The 25,401-nt window shown below is 43.5% G+C and overlaps 1 protein-coding gene across 3 annotated transcripts in view; it reads right to left on the minus strand.

Annotated features, from left to right (window-relative positions):
- adamtsl3 (ADAMTS-like 3) overlaps window positions 1–25,401 on the minus strand; it is a 128,003-nt gene that overhangs the window by 13,819 nt on the left and 88,783 nt on the right. Inside the window, exons 7-19 of one of the 3 annotated variants that reach the window (XM_068710686.1) lie at window positions 24,054–24,180; window positions 22,040–22,114; window positions 21,606–21,763; window positions 17,624–17,735; window positions 17,289–17,427; window positions 16,561–16,611; window positions 15,994–16,204; window positions 15,026–15,173; window positions 13,750–13,831; window positions 3,268–3,563; window positions 3,057–3,186; window positions 639–849; window positions 344–523 (exon numbers count right to left, since the gene is read on the minus strand). In XM_068710686.1, coding sequence (XP_068566787.1) covers window positions 344–523; window positions 639–849; window positions 3,057–3,186; window positions 3,268–3,563; window positions 13,750–13,831; window positions 15,026–15,173; window positions 15,994–16,204; window positions 16,561–16,611; window positions 17,289–17,427; window positions 17,624–17,735; window positions 21,606–21,763; window positions 22,040–22,114; window positions 24,054–24,180 — 1,920 coding nt within the window. Of the gene's footprint in view, window positions 1–343; window positions 524–638; window positions 850–3,056; window positions 3,187–3,267; window positions 3,564–13,745; window positions 13,835–15,025; window positions 15,174–15,993; window positions 16,205–16,560; window positions 16,612–17,288; window positions 17,428–17,623; window positions 17,736–21,605; window positions 21,764–22,039; window positions 22,115–24,053; window positions 24,181–25,401 lie in introns of those variants that run through there. The other 2 variants (XM_068710685.1, XM_068710687.1) reach the window with 2 other exon arrangements.

The following is a 25,401-nucleotide window of genomic DNA, read 5'->3' on the forward strand; positions in this document are numbered from 1 at the left end:
CCATTGAAGAGACGTATTTGGAGCAGTGAGTATTCATGTGGGTGTGTGGGCTGAGCAGGATTACATGGAGGTGGATGGAGTAACACAGTCTTCTTCCCCTCACATGTCAGCGTTGCCGAGGCATGTTGCTGTTGGTCAATGCCACCAATGAGCCTACCTGTCCCCTGTGATTCCACCGAAAATAACACATTTAGCTTTTATAACTGAAGACTTGCTTGTGCCGTAGTTCAAAGTGAATGTTTCTCTGGAAATATTGCAATATTGAAAACAGCAACTTTTATTCGAGCTTGCAACACTCCAGCTCTGCTTCGTTTCTTCCAATCCTCCACCTGCTGGAGCTCACCTTCCCCCATTCTTCTCCTGACAGATAGGGCAGACAGTCAATGTTGCTGCAGCCCTTGTTAGTGGCAGGTTTGCCCTCCCAGCAAGCCCGGTCTCCAAGCCTCCTTTGGGCCCCCGTGGACAGGAGCTGCTTACAGTAGACCTTCCGCACTTGGACACCCCCACCACAGGACTGGGAGCACTGGACGAAGGAAGCACACAATGAACACGGAGGTATGAATGGAGGAGCTTTATCAGATGTCCTATTGCACAAATAATAACATGCATAAGCACATGCACACAAACAAAGTCCACACCTGTTGCCAAGGCTCCGTCTCCCAGGCCGGAGGACAGTCCACCTGGTTGCAGGGTTGCAGGATGGCGGGTTTGAATTCCCTGCACTCGTCCTCTGACACAGTCAGAATGTCCTGCTGGTCAACGGACAACAGACGCATGCAAAACACACTCCTGGTTTGTATGCCAACGCCGCAGGATGAGGAGCAGCTGGTCCATGCTGTCACCTCCCATCTGCAATAAGAGGTCAGACACAAAGTACGGCTGAATACGAGGATGCAAGCTCTCTAGGGGGTGGGCTGTGGAAGCGGAGACTTCATCCATTACGTCTCTTCCTTCTGTCTTGTCATTTCCCACCCACCTTGTGCAGGAGAGATCACATGTATAGTAGTGAGGATAGAGGAATCAGACGAATCTGAACATGAAGCGTTCTTACATTAGTCACTCGTGATGCACAGCTGTCACTGCTTGTGACAGAACATTCAAGATCGTTTCACGTCTCAAAACTTGGTTTTGCTTGAATGTGGCAGTTTTTGCATTTTAGTTATTTTCTCGCACAAAACATTACGTGAAATGAGAAAATAAAAGGTGAACATTATAAATATGGTCACTTGAATGTCATAATACATAATACATAGTGTAAAGTACAAATCATACTGCAGCTAAAATATCATCAGCTTTTTTAAAAAGCAGAATCCTGTTGTTTTGTTAAAATTGTATCATCTTATGCATGTTACAGAGAGTCATTAGCACTGGTGCACTATAAAATAATGACATAAAAAAGAGGACATCAGCGGACAAGGTTGTCTATAACTGTGTTTTCATCAGATGTAGTTTGGTGCATTTTCTATTATTAAAAATAACACATTTAAAGAATTGTGCACACTGTTCCTCCAGGTGTCAAAAGTGAAGCCAACGTTTCTTAAGCTGCATTCTCTCTAGTGTCCAGCAGGGGGCGACTCCTCTGGTTGTATAGAAGTCTAGTCTAAAATGACTCTACTTCTCTCTTGATTTATTCCCTCAGTAAACATTGTAAACATGAGTTTATGGTCTCAATCTCTAGTTTACAGTCTTCTTCAATACAGTATGATGTTCATTTAGTACATTATGCTCCATTCAGCATGTAAAATACCCAGTGGCAATCAAACAACACATCTCGATCTCACATGTCGTCTTAGTTTCATAACTTTCATACATGAAGCCAGACAAAATACAAGGAAAGAGACGATTCCCCACAGAGAGGAAAGATGTTTATGAGTCAGAGAGAGAGAGAGAGAGAGAGAGAGAGAGAGAGAGTTATAGACTAACAGTCAGAGAGAGAGAGAGAGAGAGAGAGAGAGGGAGAGAGAGAGAGAGAGAGAGAGGGAGAGAGAGAGTTATATACTAACAGTCAGAGAGAGAGAGAGAGAGAGAGAGTTATAGACTAACAGTCAGAGAGAGAGAGAGAGAGAGAGAGAGAGGGAGAGAGAGAGAGAGAGGGAGAGAGAGAGTTATATACTAACAGTCAGAGAGAGAGAGAGAGAGAGACAGAGAGTTATAGACTAACAGAGTCAGAGAGAGAGAGAGAGAGAGAGAGAGAGAGAGGGGGAGAGAGAGGAAGAGAGTTATACTTACAGAGTCAGAGAGAGAGAGAGAGAGAGAGAGAGACAGTTATAGACTAACAGAGTCAGAGAGAGAGAGAGAGAGAGAGAGAGAGAGAGAGAGAGAGAGAGGGAGAGAGGGAGAGAGAGGAAGAGAGTTATACTTACAGAGTCAGAGAGAGAGAGACAGAGAGAGAGAGTTATAGACTAACACAGTCGGAGAGGCGACTGTGTCCATGTAGATGTATACCATTGGTGAGTGAGCAGATTTAAGTAAAAGTAATATGTGATAAAGTAATATGTGATAAAGTAATATGTGATAAAGTAATATGTGATAAAGTAACATGTGATAAAGTAATATGTGATAAAGTAATATGTGATAAAGTAATATGTGATAAAGTAACATGTGATAAAGTAATATGTGATAAAGTAACATGTGATAAAGTAACATGTGATAAAGTAATATGTGATAAAGTAATATGTGATAAAGTAATATGTGATAAAGTAACATGTGATAAAGTAATATGTGATAAAGTAATATGTGATAAAGTAATATGTGATAAAGTAACATGTGATAAAGTAATATGTGATAAAGTAACATGTGATAAAGTAACATGTGATAAAGTAACATGTGATAAAGTAATATGTGATAAAGTAACATGTGATAAAGTAATATGTGATAAAGTAACATGTGATAAAGTAACATGTGATAAAGTAACATGTGATAAAGTAATATGTGATAAAGTAATATGCGTGCGCAGCTCTTTGTGCTGTATCAACATAATCAGTTGAAGTGGCCGTCAGTCTGGCTCACTTGAAAACGTTTTATTAAACCAGGCTTGTGACCTGGTGGTCTCTCACCTTGGGGGGCACGGCTCTGGGTAACAGATGCGGATCATTACTGGGGGCTTGCTGGATGAATCACACAGAGAGTCTTCCACTTCCTCACCCTCCTTCCTGTAAACACACCTCACGACTGCCGTCTGCTTCCCTAGGCAGAGAACGCAGACAAGAATCAGATGGACGTGAAAGGACAATAGAAATGGACAAAAGTGCATTTCAGGAGCCTCACCAGCAGCACATGTGGCTGAGCAGACGGTGAAGCCCCTGTAGTCCCAGCTGTACAGTTCCTTTGTCTGCATGTTGAGGGCCGCATGCTCCTGGAGGCCCGAAGAGACGCCTGGACCTTTGGTACACGGCCCATGGTTGCATGGCCTCTCCGGCTGTGGTCTTTCTTCACCACACTCCTCCTCTGGAAGGTCCACCTCCGTCTTGGTGAATGAGAGCAGCACCTGGCACTTCACCTCCCGATTTTGCTTACCGGGCCCACAGGTGGCGCTGCAGGCCGACCAGGGCCCGGGTACAAATCTAAACACAGGGGCGACAAACGTTCTGTATGCAGAAAGAGCCACGGCATGTTCATGTTTACATTCGGTTCTGTGTTTGGTAGCCAAACAGCGCTCGCGATCAGACGGTTTCACAGTAATCAGTAATACAGATTCAAATCACAGAATGTACAAGATGGACAGAAAACAATGGCTAACAGGCTACACCGCAAGTCCCACCTGCTGGCAATTGAACAACGTGTTTTTAGTGGTCCTGAGTCATTTAGAATTGAACATAGATCTAGATTGATGCATGACATAAAACACCTTGGTTACTGCTGATCATTTAAGGTCAGCAGCAGGATAGAATGGTCAAATGGTGTTTGTATTGTGCTTAATTGTGGTAGTTGTTTCCCCGCTATTTGTTTCCGCTGCCGGAACATAAAACGTACAGTAATTCACGATAAGACGCCTGAGCCGACACACACATCACCTGGGATCAGACATGTCCTGCAGCTGATCACTGGGTATGAAGAAGTGTGTCTGACAAATGTAACATTCTGTGACAAATCATTGTTTGATGTGCCTTTGGTTTAAGTCACTTAGTCTCTGCTAGTTGTACTGACTAACCAGCAAGAGAGTGAGAAACTTAAAAAAGTCATGATCTAAAGTGGATGTACAAGTTCTCTGCAGTTGACCCACCCCTGTGTGGGGAGCAGTTGGGGATTTAGTATCTTGCTCGAGGACACTTCGGCACACGTAGTATAGCCAAGGATCGAACCGCCAACCTTGCGGTTATCGGACGACCCTTTCTACTCCATAAGCCACGTCGCCCTGAGGTAACCTTTTGGCCTGGGTTCGACTTGAATGTACAGTAACACACCAGTGCTGCAGTGACGCCAGGTTCCACAGAGAGACTGGGGGCAGCAGCAGGTTGGATGTGGGTAACTGGTTGTTTCCATGTTGCCTTTTAGTCACTGTGTTAACAATGGCAGTTAGCGACATGCTAACATGTTAGCGCTGTATCTCACCTGGTAGTATCTCCTCACATCAAATGCTTTCTTCTTCATGGAGAGTTTATGCATAACATGAATATCGAGCTACGGTAACAGAGATATAAATAGTAAGTCATAATTATTTTATTCAGAGAGCTATTAAACTACAGCGGGAAGCCAATTAGAGCAGACAGAGCTTTTTCGGGAGGACTTCAGAGGTAAATACAGGCATATGCAGACAGGCAGTTTGAGAACATTAAAGCATGTTCCAGTAGAACATTTAAATATGACCATGAACCTGAACATTAGTATTATAGGTCCTCAAATGGAAAAACCCTGTGTTTTAATATTGTTACTGATGGTGCTTAAGAGCTGTCTGTTTACTGTTAGTGTGTGCTGTGTGATCCATCACTATGCATGCATTGACTTTCCTTCTTGTATCTCATGAACTCCTCTGTTCCACACGTCTCTCCAGTCATGGATGAAGACTCTGTAGGTCATGAATCAGGTGCATAGACTGTCTATTCTCTGAGACGTCACTCATACGTTTACGATGAGCTGTTGTTCAGCTCAAACCGGTTGATCCATCCGTCTCCATGATCCAACTCTCAGATAATCCAGAAATAGGATATAAGTGGATCATCGTAGAGCTGAAGGAAGCCCGGTGTTCAGCAGAGGAGAGCACCCATCTGTCACTCACATGACCGACTGTAAGCCTTAATACAAGTTCAGTGGGTGAGTTATGTAAACCGTTATGAACCGGGAAGTTAGCTTAAGATCATTCATTGGCAGAAATGGAATATAACATTCATAATCATGTTTTAATAATTGTATAATAAGCTAAAACTAAGAATTGTTTATATCTATATGAGGAGCGGGTCCTCTTACTAAACAGCCATGTTTCTACAGCAGCCCAGAAAGGACAAACTGAACACCGGCTCTAGTGAGAGCCTTTTGAGTTTTTAAGTGACCTGAAGAATGTGTACAGAAACTCAGTATGAAACGGGCCCCGAGATTATTTTGTATTATATAGATTACAGTATCGATATCTACAGGCCTGGTGTTTTTAGTGGCACTTTTTAAAGTTTTGTTGTAATTCATTACTAGCTCCTCAGCTCTCTCTTTTAGGGCTGAGCTCCTCCCACACACACAGACACACACACACACACACACACACACACACACACACATATACACACACACAGACACACAGACACACACACACAGACACACACACACACACACACACACACACACACCTCACACACTTTACACACACACACACACACACACACACACACACACACACACACACACACACACACACATATACACACACACACACACACACACACACACACACACACACACACACACACACACAGACACACACCCTAGTTTTAATAGAAGTCACTACAGTCACACAGTTGCTGCTCTGTTTTTAAAGTCTATATATGATTTTAAAAGAACTTCCTGATGAAGAAGAACAGAGTATTGATAAGAGTAGGTCCTATTAGTAACAACATCTCAAATATACCTTTCCCTACCTGAAGGCCACTCTAGTTCTCCAGCACGCTGGTAAAGGGCGGGGTGAGCGGGGGGGTACTTAGTTGGTCGCAATCTGCAACCCACCACTAGATGCCACTAAAACACACTTAAAGGATATGTCTGCAGCTGTTTTATTACTAGCATATTATTATAGTTCTTTGAACACACTTGGAGATCAATCAGGTTGAGCGAAGTTCAACAAATCTTTCAATAAAAAATCACAGCTCAGAATGTGTATAATGTGTATAATGTATATAATGTGTATAATGTATATAATGTATATAATGTATATAATGTGTATAATGTATATAATGTATGTTTCACTGATAAAGTCTCTTCAATTCAAGTTAAGCAGCTTCCTCCAAGCTTCTCAGAGCCACCAGTCAAATGTTCAGGGGTGTGTGTTTGATATACTCTTTGATACTTGTACTTATTTTTGCATACATGTTATTACAGTTTTTTTCAGGCGCTACCAAGCGTTTGTCCAACCAGTGGTCACATTTTCAAAACTCTAAACACAATTAGCACAGCATCGGTCTTTTGTGGCCATACCATTCACACATTTCATGTCGTTCTCAAACAATATGCAGTCAGTGAACACATTTCCACAATGCTTACATTTTCTTAACAGACAAGCTATACCTCCCAACAAAATTATGGATTGTTTTTGTATTATTTACGAATGTTAACACACAACATCCCACAATGGCAAAAACAATATTCCAAACCTTAGATACAGTCTAAAAACCTCTTCTGCAATGATATCAGTTCTAAAACAATATATCTCAGCTGATAATAAACAAACAATTGAATAATTGACACACAGCTGATTTATGTTGGGTAAATTGGGCAAACTACAGCTGATTCCAGTCTGGCTCAGACTCAGTGGCATTACTTATACAGTAAAAGGAGGACTTTGAGGAGTGATGTTTTTGGAAACAGAAACAGAAAAAGACAAACACTGTAATGTCTGGACGAGGAAGAGTAAGAGCAAGGGGCCCAGGGAGAAGAGCAGGCCCAGTGAGAGATTCAGTGAGAGGTGCAGGAGTAGTGAGAGGAGCAGTGAGAGGTGCAGGAGCAGTGAGAGGAGCAGTGATGAGATGCAGTGAGAGGTGCAGGAGCAGTGAGAGGTGCAGTGAGAGGTGCAGGAGCAGTGAGAGGAGCAGTGATGAGATGCAGTGAGAGGTGCAGGAGCAGTGAGAGGTGCAGTGAGAGGTGCAGGAGCAGTGAGAGGAGCAGTGAGAGGTGCAGGAGCAGTGAGAGGTGCAGTGAGAGGTGCAGGAGCAGTGAGAGGAGCAGTGAGAGGTGCAGGAGCAGTGAGAGGTGCAGTGAGAGGTGCAGGAGCAGTGAGAGGTGCAGTGAGAGGTGCAGGAGCAGTGAGAGGAGCAGTGAGAGGTGCAGGAGCAGTGAGAGGTGCAGTAAGAGGTGCAGGAGCAGTGAGAGGAGCAGTGAGAGGTGCAGGAGCAGTGAGAGATGCAGTAAGTGGTGCAGGTGCAGTGAGAGGAGCAGTGAGAGGAGCAGTGAGAGGTGCAGGAGCAGTGAGAGGAGCAGTGAGAGGAGCAGTGAGAGGTGCAGGAGCAGTGAGAGGTGCAGTAAGAGGTGCAGGAGCAGTGAGAGGAGCAGTGAGAGGAGCAGTGAGAGATGCAGTAAGAGGTGCAGGTGCAGTGAGAGGAGCAGGGCCAGGGAGAAGAGCAGGCCCAAGGAGAGGGCAAGGTAGAGGTGTAAGAATGCGTGGTGGTGGCATTCCAAGGGCTGCAAGAACAGTAATCAGTGATGGAATTTGTGCCACTATCATTGACCATGTAATCAACCACGGTCTTTCACTAAGAGAGGCTGGTGAAAGAGTGCAGCCCAATTTGAGGCGGTCAACGGTTGCCTCCATTATACGCATCTTTCAACAAACCAACAGGTAAGTATAGCATTTTACATGGATTGTTTCTATTCTCACTTGACATGTCAATAAGGCCATACAGTAATGCATATGTTGAATTTTTTGTCCCTCTAAAGAATGCAACGTCTTCCTCCCTCTGGGGGAAGAGGAAAGCTCCTCACTAATGATCAAGAGCTTGCCATTGTAGAAATGGTTGTTGCAAATAATGCAATAAAACTGCATGAAATTCAAAGTAGAATTGTGGAGGACCATGGGATATTTGACAATATCAATAGCATCAGCCTCACAACCATTACGCGGACATTGTCCAAACACAGAGTGAGGATGAAGCAGCTCTACACTGTTCCCTTTGAGAGGAACAGTGAGAGAGTCAAGGAGCTACGACGACAATATGTCCAGGTATAGTGTATATTCAATTCAATGTCCAGTTCTATAAGCGGAGGGTGAAAACATGAGGACCTTTGTAATCACCTGGGACAATGTGGCTTTCCATCATTCGCAAGCAATAACAACATGGTTTGAAGTCCACCCAAGACTGGTACGTCTCTTCCTTCCACCCTATTCACCTTTCCTCAACCACATAGAGGAGTTCTTTTCTTTTATGACCATCAGCCACATGACCAGATGTCCCTCCTTGAAGCCATGGATGCTGGCTGCAGGGACATCACAGTTGATGTTTGCCAAGGGTGGATCCGACATTCCAAGTGGTTTTATCCCAGGTGCATCGCCTTGGATAATATCAGATGCGATGTTGATGAAAACATGTGGCCTAACCCTGAAGATTGCAGAGATTAGACACAGGAATTTTGTGCTTTTTTTAGTTCCCCCCCTTTTTATCTGGGCTTTTTGCGGTTGTTTTTTTGTTCAGAATGCTCTTGTGTGTTTCATGGATATTTTGTTCACTGTAAGCAATACTGTAAAACTTTTTCTGTTCTATCATACTGTAAACAGTATTTATACTGTACCTCCTGTAGTAAACAGTAAAGGGAAAAAAAACTGATTTGGTTTTTACTGGAATGCTTTTGAATGTGAACATTACATGTGGACATACAGTTCCCAACCAAGAAATTTAGTGTAAAAACAGTGGATTGCATGTTTTGCATGCAAATACCTGTAAAACTGAAACATAAAAGTCTATGCAGTTTTTGTAATGTCAGCAATAGCCAGTATTTTGAAACCTGGTGTACTTTGATTGACTGGAAGGACCTTGTGAAGTGAAAACAAGAGTTATTCTTTGACAGAATAATTTCATTTTGAGTCAGATTTCCAGTGTTTTGGTAAAGTTAGTGTGTGCAGAGAAAGATGTGTTCTATTTTGAAATGAAGAGTTAGTATATATTTAACAAAATGTGTTTTTGAGAAGAAAATTATCCATTTCGCCAATTGTGGTTTGTAGGTGTGAGTCTGTGTTAAGAGTTTAGAAAAAGTATCTGAAGTATGGGTAAGCGCTTGTTAGCGATTGAAAAAAACTGTAACTAAACTACCAGAGTTCATAAGCTCATCAAATCAACGTGTCTTACATAAGATTTGCTTTTGCTGCATGGGATCAAAAATGTCCTGGGACCTTCCGAAGGTGTGTGTGTAAAGTGTTTGAGGTGTGTGTGTGTGTGTAAAGTGTTTGAGGTGTGTGTGTGTGTAAAGTGTTTGAGGTGTGTGTGTGTGTGTAAAGTGTTTGAGGTGTGTGTGTGTGTGTGTGTAAAGTGTGTGAGGTGTGTGTGTGTGTGTGTAAAGTGTTTGAGGTGTGTGTGTGTGTAAAGTGTTTGAGGTGTGTGTGTGTGTGTGTGTGTGTGTAAAGTGTTTGAGGTGTGTGTGTGTAAAGTGTGTGAGGTGTGTGTGTGTGTGTAAAGTGTTTGAGGTGTGTGTGTGTGTAAAGTGTTTGAGGTGTGTGTGTGTGTGTGTGTGTAAAGTGTTTGAGGTGTGTGTGTGTGTGTAAAGTGTTTGAGGTGTGTGTGTGTGTGTAAAGTGTTTGAGGTGTGTGTGTGTAAAGTGTTTGAGGTGTGTGTGTGTGTAAAGTGTTTGAGGTGTGTGTGTGTGTGTGTGTGTAAAGTGTTTGAGGTGTGTGTGTGTGTGTAAAGTGTTTGAGGTGTGTGTGTGTGTGTAAAGTGTTTGAGGTGTGTGTGTGTAAAGTGTTTGAGGTGTGTGTGTGTAAAGTGTTTGAGGTGTGTGTGTGTGTAAAGTGTGTGAGGTGTGTGTAAAGTGTGTGAGGTGTGTGTGTGTAAAGTGTGTGAGGTGTGTGTGTGTGTGTGTAAAGTGTTTGAGGTGTGTGTGTGTGTGTGTGTGTGTATAAAGTGTTTGAGGTGTGTGTGTGTGTGTGTGTGTGTGTGTGTGTGTGTAAAGTGTTTGAGGTGTGTGTGTGTGTGTGTGTGTAAAGTGTGTGAGGTGTGTGTGTCTGTGTGTAAAGTGTTTGAGGTGTGTGTGTGTGTGTGTGTAAAGTGTTTGAGGTGTGTGTGGGTGTGTGTAAAGTGTGTGAGGTGTGTGTGGGTGTGTGTAAAGTGTGTGAGGTGTGTGTGTGTAAAGTGTGTGAGGTGTGTGTGTGTGTGTAAAGTGTGTGAGGTGTGTGTGTGTGTGTAAAGTGTTTGAGGTGTGTGTGTGTGTGTGTGTGTGTGTGTGTGTGTGTGTGTGTGTGTGTGTGTAAAGTGTTTGAGGTGTGTGTGTGTGTGTGTGTAAAGTGTGTGAGGTGTGTGTGTCTGTGTGTAAAGTGTTTGAGGTGTGTGTGTGTGTGTGTAAAGTGTGTGAGGTGTGTGTGGGTGTGTGTAAAGTGTGTGAGGTGTGTGTGGGTGTGTGTAAAGTGTGTGAGGTGTGTGTGTGTAAAGTGTGTGAGGTGTGTGTGTGTGTGTGTAAAGTGTGTGAGGTGTGTGTGTGTGTGTAAAGTGTTTGAGGTGTGTGTGTGTGTGTGTGTAAAGTGTTTGAGGTGTGTGTGTGTAAAGTGTGTGAGGTGTGTGTGTGTGTAAAGTGTGTGAGGTGTGTGTAAAGTGTGTGAGGTGTGTGTGTGTAAAGTGTGTGAGGTGTGTGTGTGTGTGTGTAAAGTGTTTGAGGTGTGTGTGTGTGTGTGTGTGTGTGTGTGTGTAAAGTGTTTGAGGTGTGTGTGTGTGTGTGTGTGTGTGTGTGTGTGTGTGTGTGTAAAGTGTTTGAGGTGTGTGTGTGTGTGTGTAAAGTGTGTGAGGTGTGTGTGTCTGTGTGTAAAGTGTTTGAGGTGTGTGTGTGTGTGTGTAAAGTGTGTGAGGTGTGTGTGGGTGTGTGTAAAGTGTGTGAGGTGTGTGTGGGTGTGTGTAAAGTGTGTGAGGTGTGTGTGTGTAAAGTGTGTGAGGTGTGTGTGTGTAAAGTGTGTGAGGTGTGTGTGTGTGTGTGTGTAAAGTGTTTGAGGTGTGTGTGTGTGTGTGTGTGTGTGTGTGTGTGTGTGTGTGTGTGTGTAAAGTGTTTGAGGTGTGTGTGTGTGTGTGTAAAGTGTGTGAGGTGTGTGTGTCTGTGTGTAAAGTGTTTGAGGTGTGTGTGTGTGTGTGTAAAGTGTGTGAGGTGTGTGTGGGTGTGTGTAAAGTGTGTGAGGTGTGTGTGGGTGTGTGTAAAGTGTGTGAGGTGTGTGTGTGTAAAGTGTGTGAGGTGTGTGTGTGTGTGTAAAGTGTTTGAGGTGTGTGTGTGTGTGTGTAAAGTGTTTGAGGTGTGTGTGTGTAAAGTGTGTGAGGTGTGTGTGTGTGTGTAAAGTGTGTGAGGTGTGTGTAAAGTGTGTGAGGTGTGTGTGTGTAAAGTGTGTGAGGTGTGTGTGTGTGTGTAAAGTGTTTGAGGTGTGTGTGTGTGTGTGTGTGTGTGTGTGTGTGTGTAAAGTGTTTGAGGTGTGTGTGTGTGTGTGTGTGTGTGTGTAAAGTGTTTGAGGTGTGTGTGTGTGTGTGTGTAAAGTGTGTGAGGTGTGTGTGTGTGTGTGTGTGTAAAGTGTTTGAGGTGTGTGTGTGTGTGTGTGTGTGTGTAAAGTGTGTGAGGTGTGTGTGTGTGTGTGTGTGTGTAAAGTGTGTGAGGTGTGTGTGTGTAAAGTGTGTGAGGTGTGTGTGTGTAAAGTGTGTGAGGTGTGTGTGTGTGTGTGTGTAAAGTGTGTGAGGTGTGTGTGTGTGTGTGTGTGTGTAAAGTGTGTGAGGTGTGTGTGTGTGTGTGTGTGTGTGTAAAGTGTTTGAGGTGTGTGTGTGTGTGTGTGTGTGTGTGTGTGTGTGTGTAAAGTGTGTGAGGTGTGTGTGTGTGTGTGTGAGCTAGCAGCAGGCAACCATCACATGCTGATCATCAGCAGCAGCAAAAACAGAGGAAATGTAGACGGACACACTCACACAGCCCTGGATAAGCTTTAACGCTTTAACGCTTCATGTCACCATTCATCCATTCACACACATTCATACACTCATGGCTATACAAATAAATGTAATTGAATAGCATTGAAAATGCCGACGCTCGGTCCACAGCGCAGCGCTTCAAAGCGTGCTGCTCGGTACCTGCATATCTGTCACTTTACACGGAGGGTCTAACAATGACATGGACGGTTCTCATTCATGTTAGTTGGGAGTGCGGTGCGTCGGTGTCTGTGTGAGGGGCACTGACCAAACGTCGGTTGGGAGTAAGATCGGCTTGGACGACATCACCGCACACCTAGCGTACGGCAACAGACCAGACTGCCGTTGCATGTCGTGACAATCAATATTCCCTGTCGGTGATGCTGGACAGCTAGCGTGACTAAGAGACTATTGCAGTACAGTCATACGGTAAAGATGCATCAGACGGGTCTCCAAGAAATCTCAGCCTAAAATAGATGGAAGTGTTGCCTTTTAACAGGGTGGTTACGCTGAAGCCCACCGCTATCTGTTGATCCAATCAAACTCTGTACTGTTGAGATCCAGCCACTGGGTCGGGTCATTGATCCACTTGGACGGGGGACGACTGAAGGGGCACGACAGGAGACTTATAAGGTATCAGGAAAGGTCCCACAATAATTATTAGACATGTGTATCAAACAAATGTTTGTTTATCAAGAAATAAACACCTACAGACTGTCAAAGTCACTCAATCAAAAGAATCAAATTACATTGAATTCTTTAAGTTATCTATCCCCTAACAGAGGAACATATATAGATACTACTAGAACAACATTCATACACACACACACGTTCACACACACACACACACACACACACACACACACACACACACACACACACACACACACACACACACACTCACTCACTCACTCACTCACTCACTCACTCACTCACTCACTCACTCACTCACACACACACACACACACACACACACACACACACACACACACACACACACACATACACACACACATTCACACACACTCACTCACTCACTCACACACACACACACACACACACACATACACACACACACACACACACACACACACACATTCACACACACACACACACACACACACACACACACACACACACACATTCATATACACACACACACACACATTCATACATACACACACACACACACACACACACACACACACACACACATACACACACACACACACACACACACACACACACACACACTTGTCATTGGAAATAAACTGAAAAAAAGAATAAATAAAATAAAATAATTAGTGTCTCTTTAAAAGCTGTATCCGCTGTATTTTGTGCGCTGTGCCTCCAGAATCAATAGAAAACAAACCAAAAGTCTCCATCATCTGATTCGATGAAGCCGGTGAAAGCCCCCGTGTCTCTGTGGACAGCTGACTGGAGAACGCTCTGCTTTATGCTGCTGGTGTGTAAATGTGTGCGTACTCACGTGGGGTCCTCTGTAGCAGTGCGCTGTTCTTCCAGTTCGTGGGATTGTTTCAACCAGGGCACCTTGGCCTCCACTGGCAGGGCTTCTGACAGACAGGCAGAAAGAAAGTTTCACCCTAGATCAGAGACTTCAACCGCTGTGCACCAGTGAGAGATCATCAGGTGTGCCAGGGGAAAATGTCCAATTTCACTTAATCAGTCAAATATAATGTTGGTGTGGTTTTTAATAGTAATATTATTTAGTTGCTGCAAATAATTTGCCATTGTGGAGCGTCTGAGCTGCAATACAGTGGCTGGATGAGTAGTAAATACTCTTCCATGCCAGTGGGTGGCAGTAGGTAGCGCAGTAATGACATGGTTAGTTTAAGACAGTAGAATTAAATGATGGGAGAGGTTGAGGTGATGAGACGAACAGAGATGGAGAAATATTTGAAAAGGAAAAATGCAGACTGTGAGCTGAACCCTGGACTAAAACTAAAAGCAGAGAGAGACTGAGAGCTGCTGAGGAAGAGCTCGTGTTCATCTGAACAGGCCCAGGTTACACACTGAGTGAGGATCAACACATGGAGACACTCATGTATGCTGTATTATGCTACAATGTGTCATGTTGTAAAAGGCTGAAAAACGATCTGACAGCAGTGATCAGGACCCACGTTCTTCAAGCCTCTCAGAGTCCACACGAGTCCTAACTAACCGCACCGAAGCCTCCTAACCTGGAAAAGGTGATTTGCAGTCAAACTGCATATAATACATAACATCTAATGTAAACCGACAACGAGAAGCAGGACACTGTTGAAAAGCTCTTGTAACCTATTTTGTGCTGAAGGTAATGGCTCCATCCACTCTGGAGGTTATTACAAATGTTTTGCTCATATGACATCTTCACTCCACAGAAAGATGAGGACACGTTGTCAGTCAACTGAGCTGGGTATGCATGATGCTCAATAATGGTGTTTTGCTCAATCAACACTGGCAGTATTTGAAAACTGTGCTTCTACTCCATCAGCTGGTGACTGAAGCATTTGGAGTGCAGCAGCAAGTCGGGCCTCCGTAAGGAGATAGAACATAATATCACTTTCATGAATAGCTTGAATGTGCATTTATACCTTGTGTGCATGTGTGTTTGCATGGCTTCCGGTGCAACGACATCCCGTCCTTTATAAGATATGCACAAACAATAAGGTGTTATACATTTGTGCGCTGTAAACACTTGTCCACTACGGTCCCGGCTTCCTTACGACACACACACGGCTCTCTGAGAATGACGGGAGTCCTACCTCGGGCCTTATGGCAGGCGACAGGGACCAGACAGTCTTCTTTAACGTGAGGTTTGAGTGACGCTTCACAGCCTCCAATGTGCTGCCCGCGATGGTCGATGCACAGAACCACCCGGTAACGCAGGCCGTGACCGCACGTCACTGTGCACTGCAGTGGGACAGCAACACACACACACACACACACACACACACACACACACACACACTAACTCACATATTGTACAATTTGCAAGTGGCATCGATCAAGTCGTCAGGTGGCCACTACCGGCTATTTTCATCATCGACTGGTGATTCCCAGTATTTTGAGCTTGTGGACCTTCAAGTCTACTTGTGATCCAACCAGTTTAAGGTCTACTGGTTGTGACTAGTTAAGTCACTGAGTTCATTTGACTGTTTAAAAGGTGAAATGGTTGTATTTTTTAAGAAAAGGCTGCACATGATTCTAGAAATATATACTTAATGATCTTGTCTCCCCAGGTTGGCAACCACTAGATCAATATCTCAATTATTGCTTTTAAAACATAAATTAACTATTTAATCAAATTATTATTTTTTGGATTAAGTGATTCTTCAGTCCTATAACAGTTTTCCAACGTTGGGTTTTAGCACGGCTTGTACGGGTCAGAACAAGAGTCCAAAACTCAAAGAGGTTACATTTAAAATGATGGAGAAGGTAGAGAAGCAGAACATCAGAGGTCTCATTCCCAGACGCACGAGCATCCTTTAGATCTCCATGAGACGCTCAGGCTCTCAAGTAACTCCAATGTAAACCCATCCGTGGCGATCTTACACGGTCAGAGGACCAGCTCTGGAAGTCAGGTGAACAGCAGGACTTTCACCAGGACACTGCTGACGTCCTGAGCGAACATCCACATGTGACGAGTTGGGAATGACAAGGACTCATATCTCATATCTGAGATATACCACCAAATAAAGCCCTCTGGTCTACGACGTTATGGCTCACTGACCTGAGACCACTCCATGGCCACCCACTGGGGGCAGGCGAAGGTGTTGCAGATCTGTTGGGTGATAGGTCGAGGGGAGTGGGTGCACTTCCACTCCTCCACCTGGGAGAACTGTCCCAGCGTGTCCTCCTCCACGCACAGCATGCTGCGAACCTGCCACCCGCCGCCTTGACCGCAGGACACCGAACACTGGGTCCAGGGGCCCTGCTCCCAGCTGCTCAAACACACAGGACAAGGGCCACGCTCACTCAGTGCTTTCTCAAGCCACTCCATGGTGCATTCAACGTCACAGGTAGCATCTTCATGGTGCACTCCCACCCAACCTTAAGACCTATAATGTACATTTTTAATGCAGATTAATTCCTGCTCGTCTTGTTCTATTTTCTTCTACTTCTGGTTACTTCAAGGTGCTTCATTCATTGGATGTATTCAAACAAGTCATCGTATCGCAGATTTCTCGACACATTCCGCCAACTCACGTCCTGCGTTGCATCTAAGCCAACACACACGACACTATGTCCGAACAGGAAATATGTCAAAGAGAAGAAAGACGACAGTAAGGTCACTCACCGAGGCAGAGGTTGGAAATGGTCGTATGGCAACACCTCTTTGAATCCATCACTGGAGGAGACAAAATATCACGAAGCAGTGAGCGTTCATGAGACTACGGTCTCCAGAGTCATGAGGTCAGACCATCTCGAGAAAGCATAGATGATAAATGTAAGCCGACACGGTGCTTATTCATAGCAGTTTGACCTAGAGGTACGAGGATATAGAGAGAAAATGCTCTGCACTGCTCTTTAGTTTTCTGCTCTTTAGCCTCGATATCTGTCTTATCATTGGCAACTTTATTGATAGATTTAGCAACTTTTGGAGGTAGTGCTGCAAGCTGTTATTGGAAAAGAGTTGGCAACACTGGGCTGGGATTGGGTTGGGTAATATTTAAAATCTAGCTTACTCTTTGCTCATTCAGCATTTTAAAGCTGTGTGCATGTTGATTTACCACCGTTCTCACTAAACACCAGTCTTGTGGGTGAAAGTCATGTGTTTGTCCATTCACCACCTCCCAACGCAGACCTTCTCGCTGTTCATGCTAGACCACAGAACTTGCTCTGAGCTTCTTTCATTGCCACGCCATGAAATGACATGCAGAAGCATAAAAATACATCGTGATAGCAACCACATTTATTAAAACTACATACAATATTCATTACCATTTAGTAACCAGGCTGAACTGTTCCTGAAATGTTGTTTTTTGGGACGTAACAATGTGGAATACGACCTGTGTTGATCCCTACCTCTCTGGACAGGGGTCCATATTGCACTCCTTGAGTTTCGGTGTGGGTTTGGTGTTTTCAGGGTAGCTGTTACAATGCTGCTCAGGCAGGGTCAGGTTGGATCTGATGTCTGTGCACTCTGCAGAGTTCAGCTGATAGCCTGGAGGAGGGAAGGAAAGCAGTAAAGTAGAGCTGGAGGAGGGAAGGAAAGCACACGCAGACTGTTTAAACGTACGCTACTGTAAAGAGCTGCAGCTATCGACAGACAACGCTGGATATACAATGAAAACAAGACAATGTCAAAGAATCATTCAAACACAAAGACACCCGTTTACAACTACTGATGGTCAGCTCACCTCCTCCACAGGTAACCGAGCAGGGGAAGAAGTCCGTCTCTCTCCACTGGTACCTGACTGGCTGGTAGAAGAGAAACTGGACAACTGTGTCCTTAGAGCCTCCATACTTCATCTGCACAACATACAGGGAGAAGAATAGTTAAGAAGAACATTGTTATGTTAAGTAGTGTAGAGTAGAGACGATTAGAGAACCGAATAAGGGAGCAAAGTAGAGCTCAGCAAAGTAGAGCTCAGCAAAGTAGAGCTCAGTAAAGTAGAGCTCAGCAAAGTAGAGCTCAGTAAAGTAGAGCTCAGCAAAGTAGAGGTCAGTAAAGTAGAGCTCAGCAAAGTAGAGCTCAGTAAAGTAGAGCTCAGTAAAGTAGAGCTCAGTAAAATAGAGCTGAGTAAAGAAGAGCTGAGTAAAGTAGAGCTCAGTAAAGTAGAGCTCAGTAAAGTAGAGCTGAGTAAAGTAGAGCTCAGTAAAGTAGAGCTCAGTAAAGTAGAGCTGAGTAAAGTAGAGCTCAGGAGGAGAATCATGTTACAGGGCACTCCTGAGAACAGCTGTTTCATGGGTTTTTACATTCATACAATACAATGTTGATGTGAATGTTGTATGAATGTTAGAGTCCTGATGTCATCAGCGTATGAATGGGTGAATGATGACCTGTAGTGTGAAAGCCATCACACACTCTCACACTCCATGATAAGAGTTCAATGTACACACACCTGCAGCAAAGCAATGTGCAACAAAATAAGCAAACAATAACACAAAGTTGATAAATATAAATAAAAGAAGAGTAAATAAAAGCAGGTCTCCAACTAGTTCATCAGCAGAGATTTAAAAATAAGCCTCAGTCTGAAGTCGAGAGCTGTTCATGGATCCTGTGCTACTTGATACATAGAGACAGTAGAAGAGTCAACTTTCACTTATAGTTCAGAGTCAACTTTCACTCATAGTTCAGAGTCAACTTTCACTAATAGTTCAGAGTCAACTTTCACTCATAGTTCAGAGTCAACTTTCACTAATAGTTCAGAGTCAACTTTCACTAATAGTTCAGAGTCAACCTTCACTAATAGTTCAGAGTCAACTTTCATTAATAGTTCAGAGTCAACCTTCACTAATAGTTCAGAGTCAACTTTCACTAATAGTTCAGAGTCAACCTTCACTAATAGTTCAGAGTCAACCTTCACTAATAGTTCAGAGTCAACTTTCACTAATAGTTCAGAGTCAACTTTCACTCATAGTTCAGTCAACCTTCACTAATAGTTCAGAGTCAACTTTCACTAATAGTTCAGAGTCAACCTTCACTAATAGTTCAGAGTCAACTTTCACTAATAGTTCAGAGTCAACCTTCACTAATAGTTCAGAGTCAACCTTCACTAATAGTTCAGAGTCAACCTTCACTAATAGTTCAGAGTCAACTTTCACTAATAGTTCAGAGTCAACCTTCACTAATAGTTCAGAGTCAACTTTCACTAATAGTTCAGAGTCAACCTTCACTAATAGTTCAGAGTCAACCTTCACTAATAGTTCAGAGTCAACCTTCACTAATAGTTCAGAGTCAACTTTCACTAATAGTTCAGAGTCAACTTTCACTAATAGTTCAGAGTCAACTTTCATTAATAGTTCAGAGTCAACCTTCACTAATAGTTCAGAGTCAACCTTCACTAATAGTTCAGAGTCAACTTTCATTAATAGTTCAGAGTCAACCTTCACTAATAGTTCAGAGTCAACCTTCACTAATAGTTCAGAGTCAACCTTCACTAATAGTTCAGAGTCAACTTTCATTAATAGTTCAGAGTCAACCTTCACTAATAGTTCAGAGTCAACCTTCACTAATAGTTCAGAGTCAACTTTCACTAATAGTTCAGAGTCAACCTTCACTAATAGTTCAGAGTCAAGTTTATTGGTGGAATAGCACTACCCCAACTCTAGACAGACGGAGTATTGTGAGTTATTAGATGTATATGTCATTTGTTCCTTTTTTCTTCACTCCATCAGCGTTGAAAACACAAGCAGCCCAAGCTTAAACTTGTTGATTGTCACATACACACACACACACACACACACACACACACACACACACACACATGACTCATCCTCAGCATTAAAGCAGCTGCCATGAAGCACTTGAGGAGCACCTTCGGCTTCAGTGTTTCACTCAAGAACACCGAGGACCGAACCTCATGGTTGAAGGACGACCTGCTCTACCTACAGCCGCCATCGACCAGCTGACCAATCCCAGCTAGAACTCTATCTCTGTAGCTGCCTCAGCCCTGCAGTTACATTCTGCACACAGGCTAAGGCTGTGGAGGCTCCATAGCCACATAATTACCCCTTAAAACACCACTTTAGACCGTGATCCTGCTTCTTAATGCAAAGTAATCTTAACTCAAGGCCCACTAATTAACCGTTTCCTACTGCCTCTTACAGTCTTCATCAGTAGATGCAGTTTGATGGGAAAGTGAGAAACTATTACTTCTATTGAACAAGGGGAAGCTTCTGGGCTTACTTCAGGCACACTCGCACCGAGCCAAGGATGTAGCCAACATGCCCTGTGATGGACTGCTCCACTGCCACTCCTGTCGTTCCTTTCTCACAATTATGAAATGGAATGTAAGAGGGTGCTCTACATCGATGGTTCTCACTGTCTGTTAAATGTTAAACAAGATATGTCTTTAATTCAAAGGAGAGGAGCTGCCAGAGGCCCCGCCTTTTCTTCTGATGATGTAATTCACATGGAAGTTTTCATTCCTCACAACCTCGTCTTCTGGACCAAACTACTGGATGTGTCTTCTATACACTGACCTTTCAAACATGAGTGAGTGAGGACTGTTGTTCACTTTCTTCCTGAGACTGAGATGAGAAAATCAATATCAATCTCATGTCTGCGCTCATCTTTTTGTGTCGTTTGGGCGAATAGAGAAACGTAAGAATGCATTCTGAGGCAGTGGCGAGGCGTAAGATCTGTTTACAGGCCCGACGGCACCAAACCCGGCGGCCTCACTGTGACCACAGGTCTCTGAGAAGCGGCACACAGTCGCTGCAACCGACTCGTTATTTACCAACACAGAGTTCAGAAGAAAGCTATGAGCATATGTCCCCAAATATTGAATATCTCTTTGTGAGAGGATCAGTAATCGCTATAAAAAGACGCTGTTCCTCAAACAGGTGTATATGTGTATCTATAGCGCCTTTGTTTCAGCTGCAGCTATTTTGGTGAGTATGTCTGCAACACGTCCTCACTTCCCTCTTGTCCCATACAGGCAGTCCAATGGACTTCAACACGCGGTTAATGATGTGAAATCAAAGAAAACAGTTTGTTGAGGTTTAGGAAAAGATCAGGGTCTGGGCTCAAATGAGTATGTTAGGAACGCTACTTTACATTACTATTACTTTATGCTTATGCTAGATTACATTCTATTACTTTATGCTACATAAGTTAAGACAAATCAACGATTTTTGTTTCAGACGAGACATGAACAGCGACCTCCTGGGTGAAAGTCCTGAGTCTTCTGTATCCATCCACCACGACTCTGGGTTTGTACCTCACCTGCCTTCTTGCTTTGTTCCAGTCCTAACCACTCCTCACTAGAGGCAGCCCTGCACGGTTACAAGTGGAGCATCAAAGCGTGACGCATTGGGCCACTGACCAAGCTACCGTTCATGACCAGTGTGGGTGAGGTTGACTTCTTGCAGCAAGACTGTGTGTGTAAATAAAGTAGAGCGTGTGTGTTGATAGTAGTGAAGTAGTGAATGTTTTAGTATCATGAAGGAATGAAGAGAGCAGGGTTTGGATACACACACACGTGTCTTGTTTGTTTGTTTGTTTGTTTGGGGCTGCACATGGGATTTGTTGACAAGACATAAAGTATATTATATTCTTTAGAGACGTGGCATGGTGTTAGAATGTGGTCAAAATGGTGACGGCATTGTAAAATATCAGAAGCCAAAAGTCCTGAGGCTGTTTTTGATAGGCCTGTTCTCTCGTCTCTGGTTCACCTTGATGATGAAGTCAGCTTTGAGTGGGCCGTGCGTCCTGAGCGTCTGCCTGTCCGTCCCTCTCTGGAACTCCAAGGAGGTGTTTCCTATCACATAGGAGCCCGGAGACACCAGACCGGTCTCCTCCACTCTCCCCTTCAGAGAGACGGCTTCGACGACTGAGGGAGACAGAGCAGCGTGGACATGTATTATTGTACAATAACTTCCAATGGTGACCTCACGTTTTCACTTAATATTCACATATCTTCATCAGGATGCAAAAGAATACCCATATAGCTTACTATCGTTGCTGTAATCTTATTAGTGCCTATTGTATAACTATAACTTAGAATGTATTTGCCAAAGCATTTGTTTTCCATAAAACACTGACAAACAAGCTGAACTTCTTTCTTTCTTTCCTTTCTTCTGACTGAAGACTGTGGACCGTGACTCACCGATCACGCCGGGTCCTTTGGCGTTGAGTCTGAGAAGGCGGCTTCCTGATGGCATCTCCAGCACCGTCTTCATGGCTGCAGGCAGACACCAGGTCGGGAAGGTTTCATTACATTTACACGGGTGGTAGGATACAGGAAAAATCGGCACAACTGAGTTGGGAATCTAACATATTTAGGGAGATTTTTTGGAGCAACATATTAAAGCATTGTCCACTTTCATCATCAAAACAGCAAGAGAGGGAAGTCTGGAAGAATGGTGCTCAATCGCTCCAGTTGAGTAGACTGAACTCTTTGCAGGCGTAACCTCCGGTTTAAAAACGTGCATTCTCTCTACTGGCCAGCAGGGGGCACTCTTCAGTTACAAAAACAACTGATTGTATGGAAGTCTATGAAGATGGTGACGGCCCTAATTCAAGATTAGTAAATGATTTGACATTGGATATTTATATCGATTTATTGTGTCTTTCTGAAATCTGGCTGTCGTGAAGAACTGGTCAGCCGACATAAGTCCACTCCCGCATGCTTATTAACGCTCAGCCATGGTTGCAGCCATCTTCCACTGAAGCCTATCACTTAAAGCTAAACCTAAACTAAACGATGAGGCCTTTGAAAGCCCTGTTTAGTCACACCCAGCCAACACTACAGCCAGTTTTACTATGTTATAGTGTACCGCATTACGAACCAAATAAACAGAAATAAAACATCTAAATGACATGAGGAAACTGGAGGAGGATGATGTCACAATGAGGTCATGATGATGACTGAAGTTTTTTATCAAGTTTAGACCTTAAAGAGGAAAGACCTGAGATCAGGAGCATTTTGAATTCCTCTCAGCGACTCTCAATATGTCGCTGGCAAGCCGGCAGCTCATAGCTGAAAGTGCTAACATTATAAATATATATATATATATATATATATATATATATATATATATATATATATATATAATGTTTTGTTTTGTGTTGGGATCACTTCTACGCCCGCTCTCTCCCCGTTCACGGTGACTTTGTGTCGGTATAAGGAAGAAGGATTCCCTTCATTCTCTGCCTCAGCAGTGAACTCAGAAGAACCACGTCGACCAAGAACAACGCATCTAAGAGGTTAGCTTGGCTTAGGCTGAGTTAGTTCACTGTGTTTATTACCTTGTTTGTGTTTTGTTCTAAGTCACTGTATTGTTCATACGAGTTCCGTTAGTGCTGTGTGCAAAACTACTGTTGTATTTCATACTGCTGTAACTGTGTTGTCCCCCGTGAGGACCTGCCTTCTTCCCCCCTTTCTCTCACACACACACACACACACTCACTCACTCACTCACTCACTCACTCACTCACTCACTCACTCACTCACTCACTCACTCACTCACTCACTCACTCACTCACTCACTCACACACACACACACACACACACACACACACACACACACACACACACACACACACACTCACCACAGATTGTTTGTTGGTTGTAGATAGCGTGCTCATGAATGTATAGTTTTGTTGTTAGTTTAGATATTAGTTGACTAGATCATTATTAGTGGAGCTTAATAAACTGTGTTGTTCTGTAAAGAGCAGCTGTCTGTGGTGACTTTGTGCATGTGTATTGTGATAACAGCCGATATGTGCTCTGTGCTCGTACTTAAACCTTCACCTTCACTCTGAATGTGTAACAGTACTTTGACTGTTGACATTGTGAGTGAACACTCATGATGAGACTTAGTTTATAGTCTGGTTATTGGTCCCTGTTCTCAGGGTGGTGCCCCGTTATTATTAATAATCGTTAATAATCTTACTGACATTCATAAGTCTATTGATGTCAATCATTTAGTTTGTATGTAGGGCTGGAGGCGATGGCCTAAAGAAACATTTGGAGGAAGTAAAGGGCTGTAAGGGTATTTCACAAGTCCAGTGTGTCCAGTATTAAGGATTAGCTTGGTGAACATGAGGCTTAGAAGTGGAACCAGAGTGAATGAAGACATGTATGTGAGTTGGACACGGATCAGGACCGCACGACCTACGTTGTTCTGGTGTAAGGTGGGGTAGGGCCTGTCCTCGTACCAGCCGGCACGTGGAGCCATCCCCGCCACAGACGCCGCAGTTATCCTCTCTGGCACCGCTGGCCAGCTGGCGATCACAGCCCACCTCCTGCACACACATTATCAATCAATAATCACAATGACTTTGGTTGCAATCATTTTTACAGCAATCAGTGTGACTGACACGAGTACTGCTTCATGATGGATGCACTGCTGGAGGTCCACAGGAGGGAGCGAGTGATCAATGAATGAGTGAATGAGTGGGTTTGAAGGCTCATCGTGGAGCTGACTTCCTTTGTCTTTTAATAGTGAGTCTGGAGCACTATCACCAAGATGATCACGTTGCTGGAGTTAGAATAGTGCTCTGTTGTATTGAGAAGTCTCATTGAAATAGATGCAAAAACTTCTTTTAATTTAGTGACGGCAGCAACAGACATCTGGAGCACAAACGTTTGTAGTAAGAACTCAACAGTTATTAGATAACGGTCCAATAAAAGAGAGTTCTGTGGAAAGACTGTTAAATGTTCAACTTCAATGCCATGAGTCAGAACCAGTGAGTGGGTTTCTGACAGAAGCCCATATAATCTAATGAGATAAAAGCAGAAGAGATGGAGATTCTGAATAGAGACGATAACAGAGAGAACTTTAAAAACTAAGGACGAGGCTTTCAAAGAGTCGTCATTCAGTTAGGTTAGGTTAGGTTAGGGTTGATTAACAGGCCTGAGTTACAGACGGCTGCTACGCCATGAATAAATATGATCATTTGATATCAATAATGTACTAGTACGGCTTTAGATGACAGAGATCTGATATGTAAAGAGTCCACATTTAATGCTCCTGTTTTGTTGCACTGTATGCATTGAAAAATAGTGTTGTCACCAAATACATTAGTGGATCTTTCTGTAATTGACAAGTTCTCTTAGTTAGAACTTGTATCACTTAAAACCTGCAGAAATGCAGACGAGGCCAACCAGACTCATTTAAGAACTAATCTCATGAGATCTCATGTCAAAGGCACTTCAGCATTTCTTTCTTGCTGTAGTGTCATCCTGATCTCACCACCTGACCCTCTTCCCACCAGAAGGCTGAAGCTGGTGTTGGTAGATTCATCGGCAGACAGAGGAGGACATCTGTGAAGGGGGTGAAGGGAGAGGAGAGATAATGTGTGTGTATATATATATATATATATATATATATATATATATATACTCTGTTGTGTCTATTCCTTGTTGTTGGACCTTCGAACCATCTGTGGGGAAAGAGCTCTATCCATTCAGCTGGATTATTGTTACTGTCTGTTCATGAAATGTTTTTATATTTAGGAGTTTTC

The sequence above is a fragment of the Cebidichthys violaceus genome, unplaced genomic scaffold, assembly GCF_023349555.1.
Source record: "Cebidichthys violaceus isolate CVI_PGR_0920_01 unplaced genomic scaffold, fCebVio1.0.p SCAF_16, whole genome shotgun sequence".
Classification (NCBI taxonomy): domain Eukaryota; kingdom Metazoa; phylum Chordata; class Actinopteri; order Perciformes; family Stichaeidae; genus Cebidichthys; species Cebidichthys violaceus.